This window comes from Mytilus trossulus, chromosome 8, assembly GCF_036588685.1.
Source record: "Mytilus trossulus isolate FHL-02 chromosome 8, PNRI_Mtr1.1.1.hap1, whole genome shotgun sequence".
NCBI lineage: Eukaryota > Metazoa > Mollusca > Bivalvia > Mytilida > Mytilidae > Mytilus > Mytilus trossulus.
Window position 1 is genome coordinate 10607368 of NC_086380.1, and position 12153 is coordinate 10619520.

The window sequence follows — 12153 nt, forward strand, 5'->3', positions numbered from 1 at the left end:
AACCTGTTATGTGGTTAGAACCTGACATGTGGTTAGTAAGAACCTGACGTGTGGTTAGTTAGAACCTGTCATGTGGTTAGTAACGATCCTGAAATGTGGTTTGTTAGAACCTGTTATGTGGTTAGCCAGAACCTGACATGTGGTTAGTAAGAACCTTACGTGTGGTTAGTTAGAACCTGTCATGTGGTTAGTAAGAACATGTCATGTGGTAAGTTAGAACATGAGGTGTGTTCAGTTAGAACCTGGTGTTTGGTTAGTTAGAACCTGACGTGTGGTTAGTTAGAACCTGTCATGTGGTTAGTTAGAACCTGGCGTGTGGTTAGATAGAACCTGTCATGTGGTTAGCCAGAACCTATCATGTGGTAAGTTAGAACCTGACGTGAAGTTAGTAAGAACCTGACGTGTGGTTAATTAGTACCTGTCATGTGGTTAGTTGGAACATGTCACTTGGTTCGTTAAAACATGTCGTGTGGTAAGTTAGAAGCTGTCATGTGGTTAGTTAGAACTTGTCAAGTGGTTGATAAAGAAAGCTTTCATGTTATTTGAAGGACATCTTTAAATTGATTAGTAGAAACCTGTTATACGGTAAGTTATAATCTGTTATGTGGTTAGCTGAAATATTTGATGTGGTAAATCAGAATCTATCGTGTGGTTTATCAGAACCTGTCATGTGGTTTATCAGAAACTGTCGTGAGGTCAGAACCTGTCATGTGGTTTATTAAAACCTGCCATGTGGTTAATCAGAACCTGTCATGTGGTTAATCAGAACCTGTCATGTGGTTAATCAGAACCTGTCATGTGGTTTATCAGAACCTGTCATGTGGTTTTTCAGGACCTGCCATGTGGTTTATTAGAACCTGCCATGTGGTTTATTAGAACCTGTCATGTGGTTAATCAGAACCTGTCATGTGGTTAATCAGAACATATCGTGTGGTTTATTCGAACATGTCATGTAGTCAGTGTGTGCTTTTCCTTTTGCAATTATGAAAATTTCATGTGATTAGTGTTTTAGTAAGCTTTTTGTATACAGTTATATAGAACTTGACACGTGGAATGGATATGAGCTTGTCATGTATATAAGGGATTGTCCTATAGATAGGAGCTTATCATATGGATAGGAGCTTGTCATGTGGATAGGAGCTTGTCTTGTGAATGTAGTTGTTTGCCATGTGGATCGTAACTTGTCATGTTTATAAAAGCTTATCATTTGGATAATAGCTTGTCATGTGGATAGTAGCTTGTCATGTGTATAATAGCTTGTCATGTGGATATTAGTCATGTGGATAATAGCTTTTCGTGTGGCCTTCAAGATTGACACGTGGATGTGAATTTTACTAACTTTTTAAGGTTTTAGAGATCAGAATGTTTTCGAGAACCCTGGACTAGGACTCAAAGATATTTGTGTTTGGATAACTATATTTTACTATATGAGAGTAACAACAACATAATGTTTCGGTAATTGTGATTTAAACATACTCTTTGTAGTGTGTAGTTTTTCTAACTAAAATAGGTTCCAAACATTAAGTACATTAACAAGATTAGTTAATTGTTATATAAAGTCCTATTGGTTATAACCCCAGTTTCTATAAAACTATTTATTATTTCAATTTTTTAGCTCCGAGCGTAACAATGCGACTGTCATTCAAGTGAGAGATATAGCTAGCTACAATAGATGTTTAATCAATAAAATAATCAACAATTTTCTACTTAAAGGAAATGCCTTTACCATGTCCAGAATATAACAATATTTACTTATAATACTACTTTGATCATGAAGTTTTCACGTGCTATTTATCCAGGTACAGACTGACAATCATGGCTTATTTCTTGGTAAAGATCTCATCAATTGTTTACCTTTACATATGTAACATGCGTCCAGTGTCTGCTGCTGTTACAAGATGGATGTGAATGATAACAATATTTGTACGTTTGTATCTATAGAAACGTACCCTCTAGAATATCAGGTACAAGTTGTACAATTAATATTTCAAATTAAAATCTGATAATGACGATTTACAATCGATAAACTTTCTAACCTATTCTCTATATATACATGTTAAAAGTACAATTCCTTCATATTAATTAATGTTTTCATTTTTAATACTCTAAACGTGCCGTTAGAGTGTTAGTAAGTGGATATTGTTAAATTGTACAAACTATGAGCATTTTCTGAGTAATTAACGACAACTAATTGATGAGATGCGGATGGCTGTTGACACATTTAGAAGTATTCACAGAGTGTTCTAATGGATTTTTGCAATAACTATATTGAAATTGTAGAGATTGCTTGAGATTCATCATTTAGAAAGATTAGGCAAATAGAAAACATATCGAAAAGCAACAATCTTAGATAATTTGAATGCGTTATAAAACATTGTTCTCAGATATGCATACAAAACGCACAAATTTGAATATACAGAGTTGGATATTATTTTTCAATGAGATTTAATCATTGATTTAATCTATAAAGTCTGAACTTTATCTGCCAGTGTTTTCATGAAAGTATATCAGTTTATGTTGTGAGTGTTCAGGAAAATTAAATCCCATTTGGAGTCACTAAGAGAGGGTGGATCTATCTACCAGACAGGCAATGATCGAAGTTTCAGTCTGAAACGTTAGTTGTCACGCCGAGGAAACACGATATATATAGGAGAAACAAGTCCTGGGTATTTTGTAAGTTTAAAATTAGACATATTATTTCGCTGAAAATATTAAATATGCTTTTTATATATAATAGTATTATTTTTAATTAGTAAAACTTTTTTTCTATGCAGAACTAAGAAAACGTTTGTGAACATAAATTAAGTAGATGTTGTATAAAATTGAAAATTTCACTACCTTTTTTTTAAAAGCAAATAATTATTATTACCATGGTTAATCATAAACTAGTATTGCATATTTTTATTTTTAGACCTCTGTTAAGGATACATAACACACAATGTTGTGTTCGGATGTCTCTGTACCAGGTTTACCACAAGTTATCCGTTATATCATGTTTACGATTGTAGTGCTACTTTTTGACACCGTCGTGCTAATAATATGGATAAAACCTTCGAACCGTTCAGCGGTGACAATGTGCCTTTCTCTGTTGGCTATTTGCGACGTACTATCTATTGTCTGTGCGACAACACATGCATTAACTGGATTTACCAGCAACGAATGGAATAATGGTTCGTTTTGTCCAGTTTACCAGCTGAGTCATGTACTATCCGGCTTGTTTCATTCGATTTCGGTACTAGTGACCATGAGTTTAGCGTTGCAGCGTTTTGTAGTTTGTGCATTCCCTTTTAGAGGCCGGCGAATATGTAACAAGAAACTACAGATTGGGTTGATAACTATCAGCTTTATACTTCCAATAGGATTTATGAGTCCAAATATATATGGACTGCATACATTACGTAAAGTTACATTCTCAAATATGGATTCGTTTGGAAACGGTTCTATATGGTATAATAGAAGTTTCACTGACTTTGATATTGAGGAAGGGAGTTGCTCAGCATTAAATAATAAAACGTTATCGGAGGAAACTTTCTCTGACGTAACAGATTATACAGCTGTATGCGTTTCTTCAATAATGCTGTCAGGAAAAATATTACAGGTTTTTCTTTTCTGGCGAATAATTTTTCTCCATATTATCCCAAGCATTACAATTACATTTTGTATGGGATTCTGTCTTCTCACTGTACGTAATACAAAAATATTTAAGTTGCAATCTCGTAGAGTTGAAACAATGCTGACGTCTCATAGAAAGAAAACAATATTATTAGCTTTAGTTATGTTTAGTATTTTAACAGGAGAAATTCCAAACTGTATATATCTTACTTTGGAAATGGTTTATGGTAAGTCACGTGATGATATTTGGTTATTGTCACGAACAGGGCAGACATTCTGTGAGCTTTTCACAGCCAGCTCTTATTTACACAATGTTGTTATTTATATAGCCATGAGTAGGCAATTCAGACGGGAAATATGGCAACAGTTTCCTTGTAAAAGAAAATAAAAATGACGTGCTTTGTTTTTGTTAATTTATCTAATTTATATGAACATAGATACTTTGAGCTTTTGAACTTAAATTTACCCCAAGACTCTTTATGATATATCGGTAGGTTGCTGCCCTTTTGATATCTTATTGTTTTCCAATCCAATGATCGAAACGTTTCTATTCTTATTTCAAATTAGTCCGAGATTACTCTGACGTCTGACGGCTGTTTTGCCAGACAAGCTGGGGCCGTGGGACTTGTCGTGCTTCAGCAAAAGAAAAATACATATTTGAAATTAGTCCGAGATTACCCTGACGTCCGACGGCTGTTTTGCCAGACAAGCTGGGGCCGTGGGACTTGTCGTGCTTCAGCAAAAGAAAAAATACATATTTGAAATTAGTCCGAGATTACCCTGACGTCCGACGGCTGTTTTGCCAGACAAGCTGGGGCCGTGGGACTAAGCTTGTCTGGCAAAACAGCCGTCGGACGTCAGATTAATCTCGGACTAATTTCAAATATATATTTTTCTTTTGCTGAAGCACGACAAGGCTTCTAATCAATCGACGTTGGCGATGTCGACGGTGTTAACTATAATTCTGTAAAGCTTTATATCAGAGATAGAAGACCCTGTGTTCCGAGGTTTATAGATATAGGAAGATGTGATATGAGTGCAACTATGACACCTTAACATTTAAGAAACAATTCATAATAGTAAACCATTATAGGTGCAAACGGGAAAACCAACGGTTTGTCATATTTCAGTGTATGTAAAGTGCGGATCCTAAAATATCATTTTTACTGTATATGCCATAAATGTCTAATGTAGAATGATAAATAAACAGACGAACTTTTTTTAATTTTTGAAGAAAATGAAGAAAATTAGTTAAAATGTTTATGTTCAGAAATACATAATACTAATAAAACAAAGAAACAGATGCGAGCGGGGTTTTATCGCGCCTAAAGCCATCCATCTGTGAAATATATACCAAAATAGGTGAATATTTAGGACATTTCACGAACAGATCGTGCAGGTGCTTTATAACTAACAGGTAAGATGTTGTTGCAGTAAAAAGTATTCATTTTAATACAATTAATAAAGTTGTATAACGTAGAATATGTTTTGTCATTCAGTTTCTTCATATTTAACTAAATTCCACTATGATGATTTCGTAATGCTATTCATGTTTACTGTCGAATAATGATACTATTCTTTCATTTTCACTGTGGAGCGAATCATTATTATTGTATATGCGGTGCATTTTCACTGTATAATCATTTTTTTTTTCCATCTATAACAGCTCATTTCTTTAAGCATGTAGAGCAAGACTTTAGTTGACTTGCTTGCTTTTCTTTTATTGGATAATCATTATGATAACACCCAATTTAATTCAAATATTTATTTTGTGTGTTCATGTTTTATATTTTTATCACTGTCTGTGTGTATATTTCGTTTAACATGTGATGTAAAGCGCTTTGAGTAATATTGTTTTAGATTTAGCGCTATAGAAAAATTGTAATAATAATAATAATAATAATAATAATATTAATACAGGTTAAACTTTGCCTATTCATATTGTTTAAAAGTGTCAATCTTATTTACAAAGTTTGTATAAACAATTAAACAAACAAAGTAAGCAAGCCAACCAAAGTTTTGCTTTACATGCATTAGGAAATTAGCTGTAAAGCCCTAATTTAGCCGACTTGCTCAAATAATAGATAAAGTAAGAGAAAGATTTGATAAAATTTAACTTACGGAGGAAAGTTTGGTTTTAAAACACTCTAATAAATTTACTAGAAATAACATTTATTTCAAATGTATTCCATTTAGTTTCTTATAAAGCCAGTGGCGTAGCCAGGGTTTAACTGATGTGCATGCCTTCGCAGAGCGGAGCGAGAATTTTTTTTTTGGGACTATTTTATGCAGAAAATCATATTTAAAAAAAAAAATTGTTCTTTTAAGCACATGTACCCCCCCCCCCCCCCCCCCCCCCGAATCTAACACTGGTTTGATTTTTGTTTAATTTGAAAATACCCACCAATCCATATAATCATATTTCAAACAAAATTTTAATGTTTTTTCGAAATTTTCGATGTAATTCAAAATTTATTTATTTGATGTAAAAGTTTTCCACCAATCTTATATTTGACATCTCATAAACGGTCCCATCACACTAGCACTTCTTTATAAAGGAACTGAAGTGATCCCTTTTCCTAGCATTTCTAAAAAATCGGCCCCATGACAGCAGCACTTCGGAATATGGGAACTGAAGTGATCCCATTAACGCATCGCAGGGGACACCATCGAAACATCCAGTCTTGTGTTGTTTGCACTCTCATATGTACAATTCTTGCCAGATCTTTATATCATCAGCAATGACAATTTCGAAAATAAGTCCTATTAAAGCTTTGACCTTTTGAAATATAAATTATAACGGTAATCCCATTGCATTTTCTCTGAAGCTTTTATTTCTCTATAAAAATAATAAAAGGAAAAGGAAAAACATCATTTTTTTTTAGTTATTGTTCCTTGGTTACATAAAATATGTGCAATGCAGGGGACATACGAACTTTGTTCTTTTATTGAAAATAAAATTAATATGTGGACCTAGAAAGAACCTTGAATTGAATGATCAAACTCTATTATAGATGAGTTTTTTTTCACGTCGTCTTCCATGTCACCGGAACTTGACAATATTAGGATATGGTGGTTTAGTTGTCAGTTATGTTGTTAGTCAGTTGTAGAAGCCATCGCTCCACTAGGCTCAATTTCAGATGAAACATGTCCCAGGATCTGTGCATTGTCCTCTGCACTTGTTGTAGCCGACAACGTAATCTTTTTACGAAAAAAAATCAGACTTTTCTGCGATTTATTCATCTAGTTTTATTACATGAACTAAATTGTCCTTAATAAAACACCATGCATACTTCATCGGAAATAATTGGATGTTATCCTCATATCCTAACCCTTGATTCATACGGATACCTCAGAGTTGAACTGCTGCGAACATATCTTTATTTATATTTTTATAAATGATGTGGATGCTTGAGCATCTGAGCATATGTATGCAAGCTACGCCACTGAAAGCGTATATGGATCTTTATCCTTATTTTTTTTTATCCATTTCCATGACACTTCACCACTAATTACGTACATCTTGATATAGATTGAACCTCTGTTATCCTGTTTGAACGGTTTTACACTGAAGCCGTTTATAACTTGCTGTTCGGTGTGAGCCAAGACTCCATGTTGAAGACCGTATTTTGACGTATAATGGTCTACTTTTATAAATTGTGACTCAGATGGAGAGTTGTCTCATTGTCACATACATGTACGACATCTATATATGGCTCAAAAACGAAACGAGACGGGATAAAGAAAGGATAAAAAAATCCACGCTACTTTTTTAATATATTTATAATGGACTTAATATGAGTCAGAATAGAGTAAAATAGTGGGTCGCATTTGGGTATAAGCGTGACGCCGGATTGCCGATTTTTTGCAAGCTTGACAGGTGAAAGTCAAATGATTGTGTCGTGAAAAACAAGAAATGAAGTCTAAAGGGACACGGATAATTACAAAAAATGAGAACAACATTGTATAAGCGGGATACGGGAATCTGACAAAACAATAAGCGGAATACGGGAATCTGCCAAAACTGTAAGCGGGATCCAGGATCAGAACCCCCCAATGAGACCCCAGAATAAGATATTTTTGTATATTAATCCTATTGTTACAGTCATGCCTTCAATAACAAATGTATCCGATGCATGCATTTTTTATATTTTTGGTCCCTTTTCCAATTTTGTGGGGTCCACATTTATAGACAAAAGTCCTTTAATATAGATATTTGGGATTCGTTGACATGCTGAATCTAACCGTCTATCTAGTTTGGGGATTTTTTGCCTAGGATCTGAAATAGCCCACATAGAGTTCCAAAGGGTCTAAAATCAACAAAAATGAATTGTAGCATGCATTTCGTGTAAAATAACCCAAATGTGTATGGTTTTACCTCTGCGGTAGTATCCATTCGCGGATCTAGAATTTTTCATTTTGCTTTTGTTTCAAGTTTGAAAAGCTATATTTTTGATGAAGAATGAGTGAGGAGTTTGTATTTCAATTTGAAAATACATGTATTATAAATCCTAAAGTCATCAACTAAGTTTTTTCATTTGTTGCAATTGCATTTATCACATAATTCTACAATAAAAATTCCTCGCATCTTTGAAAATTCTACATTAATAATGACTGCACTAACAGTGATAATTCATCGCATCTATAGTTAAAATGGATCGCTTTCAATAATCGATATGCTATATTATGATGCTTCTATAACATTTATTTGAACTTTAATGCTATGTTTGTATATTATAAAGACATATCACAATGAAAATATGTTAAAACTTTCCTTCAAATCACTTAACTTGATATTTTCAAAACGTAAACAAATACAGTTTTCCCATGATCCTTTATTCTACAATAGACATACCCGCATATAACAGTAAAAATGAACTAGCTGGATTCGCACTTTATATACACTGATATTTGATAAAGGAAGATGTGGTATGAGTGCAAATGAGACAAACTGTCCATCCAAATCACATTTAAAAAAAGTAAACCATTTAGGTCAAGTTACGGTATTTAAAAATTAGCCTAGGCTCACACCCAACAGCAAGCTATAAAGGGCCCCAACATTTACTAGTGTAAAGCCATTCAAACAGGGAAACCATGCGACGGTCTAATCTATTATAGTGTTTGTTTGTTCATTGTCCCTGACTTTTTTTGAGTATGTGGGATTCCTGCAGCAAGTTGTAAATATTCGTATGATAGTTATTATGTGACCTCGACCTCATTTCATGGATAAGTTTTCTATTTTCGAACCCACCCACTCCAGACAAAAATATCCCATTCACATTCAGCATGTGTGTATACATGCTGAAAAAGACGCAAATTCTCTATGACGAAGTTGTTTAGAATTCGGAGTGTCTATTCGTCCGGCTAGCCGGACGAATAGTTAAAAATATCTATTCGTCTGGCCATCCGTCTGCGGATTCGCAAATCTTCAATATCAACAAAAGTGTCATGTGACGCGGAAAGTGTCCCGGATGAGGTGTCGGATAACACACGCTGTGTCGGAAAACACGCGCGTATGCAATGGACGTTTTGAGAATTGGAGATCGTTACTTATATTTAAAGATGTCATAGAGAAAACCTGAGAGAATGTGATTGCTTTAAACAAATGTTTATAGGAGTGATTCCAGAACAATAGCGTGTACATGTTAACTGTGAGGAATAAGCCTGAAATCGAAGTGAAATTGATGATTTACCCCCATTTACCTTATGGAGGCAAAACGCATTCGGAAAATAAATACTATATCAAACTTGCTTGAATGAAAAATATTATATCAAACTTGCTTGGATGCATTATTTTCAAGTTCTAATACAACGGAGATATATGAACATTCTGATATGCCTTGACTGTGAATAAGACACCAGAGTTAGGTACACCCCCCTTTTTTTTCTGTTGTATCTAATACACATTTTTTTCTAAAACAATCTTATCGAAAACAAAATCCAACTTTTGGGGACAGGTGTCACGTGCCTGCCCTTTTCTCTAATATCCCATGAATTAAAAATCGCCGAACAATTTAAATGAAGAATCGTGCATAATCATATGGGGACCTTCCTTTAACCAAATTTCACAGAAAAAATAAATTCAGGATCTTTTGGAATCATAGTTAAAGCCAATGATAGGCCTGACTATTTACCTTACATGAAATCCATAGGCATTACTTCAAAAGAGAGAATCATCCCCCCTCCTACCCAAATTCATTTAGAATATTAGAATAAAAAAATCTGAATCAAATGTATATTTTTTTTTGTTTTTTTTAATTAGAATGAGTTCTTTTTCATAAAACGATGTTAGACAATTTTTTTTAAACAACTCGTGCTTTATTTAAAACATTCAAAACACAAAGCTATATATATCTTCATCATTATGTTTTTAGCCGGACAAATAGCGAAAAACCGTAAAAATGCTATTTGTCCGGCTTGCCGGATGAATAGACATTTATGACTATTTGTCCGGCTAGCCGGACGAATAGCCACTGCCTTTAGAATTTCCGTTCGCGTGTGCTCCTAAAGTTACATTTACATGATTTAGTAATCCAATTAGTTATCGTCTAAAACAAACATGCAATAAGGATTCCATGAATCTAAATCCATAATTGCTGAGTACGTCTTTTATCAAAATGATTCTCAATGAATCTGTTTTAAAATGCCTTTTAAAATAGATACATGTAAATGCCTGGAAGTCTCTTTCATGTATTGAAGTCAACATAATGGCCATGCGTCATAAAGCCACAAAACAAATATCGCATTTAGTAAATTTAATGTTTTTTGTAAATACTTATTGTTCATTATTGTTTTAACTTTAATTGTGTATTTGTTAAATCGTTTTTTTTTCTTCTCACTAATCGATAGTTATTCTAAACTTATTTATTAAAGGCAATTAAGAGTCTGTGTAGTTTACTTGCACTTAAAAGTTGAAATGCATTTTTCAAAAAATGACCATGCACTCTCCAACATTAGGCTTGATATAATTTATGACTAAGATTTCTATTTATTCTAAACAAGAGTCTCTCAAAAGCCTGAATCACTTATCTGTTTTTCAGAGGAGAACTGTCCAAGATTTTTTAGATGTAAGCAAACTTGATGAACAAATTGTGTAAAACTGTCTTTAAATGGCAAGAACTCATAAAGGGGTCAATTGACAATTTGGTCATATTAATTGTTTTGAAGATCTTACTTTGCTGAATATAATTGCTATTTGTAGTTTATATGTATCTATAATGACATTCAAAATAATAACAAAAAACTGCAAAATTTCGTTAAAACTACCAATTTAGTGGCAGCAACTATGGCAAGCCGTTCTGAGACTCGTCAAAACTATCTTTAAACCATTTTTCGAAAAATTAACACACTGAGAATTACAACAAAGCACAGTGAGATTTAAAAACTTCAAAACACGCACTGAGAATTAAAAATTACACCTTGAGATTTCATAAAGACGTACTGAGATTACAAAAATGGAAAACACACACTGAGAAAATCACACACTACTAAGAATGGAAAATTACACACTGAGATTTCTAAAAGACACACTGAGAATAAATGAAACTGAAAACACACACTGAGAATTGAAAATTACACACTGAGATTTCAAAAAGACGCACTGAGAATAAATAAACTGAAAACACACACTGAGAATTTGAAATTACACACTGAGAATTGAAAATTACACACTGAGATTTGTGCGCACTTTTTATGCGCAAATGTCTAAATAGCATACTTAATCTGAATCTATTACAAGCTTAAAACAACTAGGGGACATAACTCGTTTAGTAATGATCTGAATTAAAGGCAACAAACTTGTGAATATGAGCGATGTTAAGTCTTGAAATTTATTACGAATGTTGGTTAAAGAGATCGCATAGCAATATGATGACAAGAGTTCTTGAGATCAAGATATTAATCTGTTGAAATATTCATCTCATGAATATTCACTATTAATTTGCATATTAATCTCAGTGTGTATTTTTGAAATTTCAGTGTGTAATTAACAATTCTCAGTGTGTGGTTTTCAATTTATTTCATCTCAGTGTGTCTTTTTAAAATCTCAGTGTGTAATTTTTAAATCTCCGTGTGTGTTTTTTTTATTTTTTTAAATCTCAGTGTGTAATTTTGATTTCTCAGTGTGTTATTTTAGGTTTTTAAATCACAGTGTGTATTTTTTCTCGAAAAAATGGTTTAAACATAGGTTTGACGAGAACGGATTGCCATAAGCAACCCAATAATGGGTTGTTCGATTTGTCTGAAAATTTCAGAGCTGATAGATCTTGAAACAATTGACCAATTTTACCCCCATATCAAATTTGCTCTTATAGTTTAGTTTTTGAGATATATAATAGCTTAATTTTTTGAAAGATAAGCCAAAAACTCTATTTGACTTATATGTTCTATTTTGAATTTGGCCACGACAGCCATGATTATCGATGGATCAAAACTTTGGATACAACTAGATACCCTAAGAAACATTTATATAAAGTTTGAAGGTACTTGGCTTGGTAGTTTCAGAGGAGACAATTTTTGAAATAGTTTACAATGAAAGACGAC

At 33.4% G+C, this 12153-nt stretch overlaps 1 protein-coding gene across 1 annotated transcript; it reads left to right on the forward strand.

Moving 5' to 3' along the window:
• Window positions 1-2053: 2053 nt before the first annotated feature.
• On the forward strand, window positions 2054-4000 carry LOC134727325 (uncharacterized). Its single transcript, XM_063591703.1, has 2 exons — window positions 2054-2673; window positions 2912-4000. Exon 2 carries the CDS (start codon window positions 2939-2941, stop codon window positions 3998-4000), a length of 1062 nt encoding a protein of 353 aa, XP_063447773.1. The 5' UTR covers window positions 2054-2673; window positions 2912-2938.
• Window positions 4001-12153: the final 8153 nt, after the last annotated feature.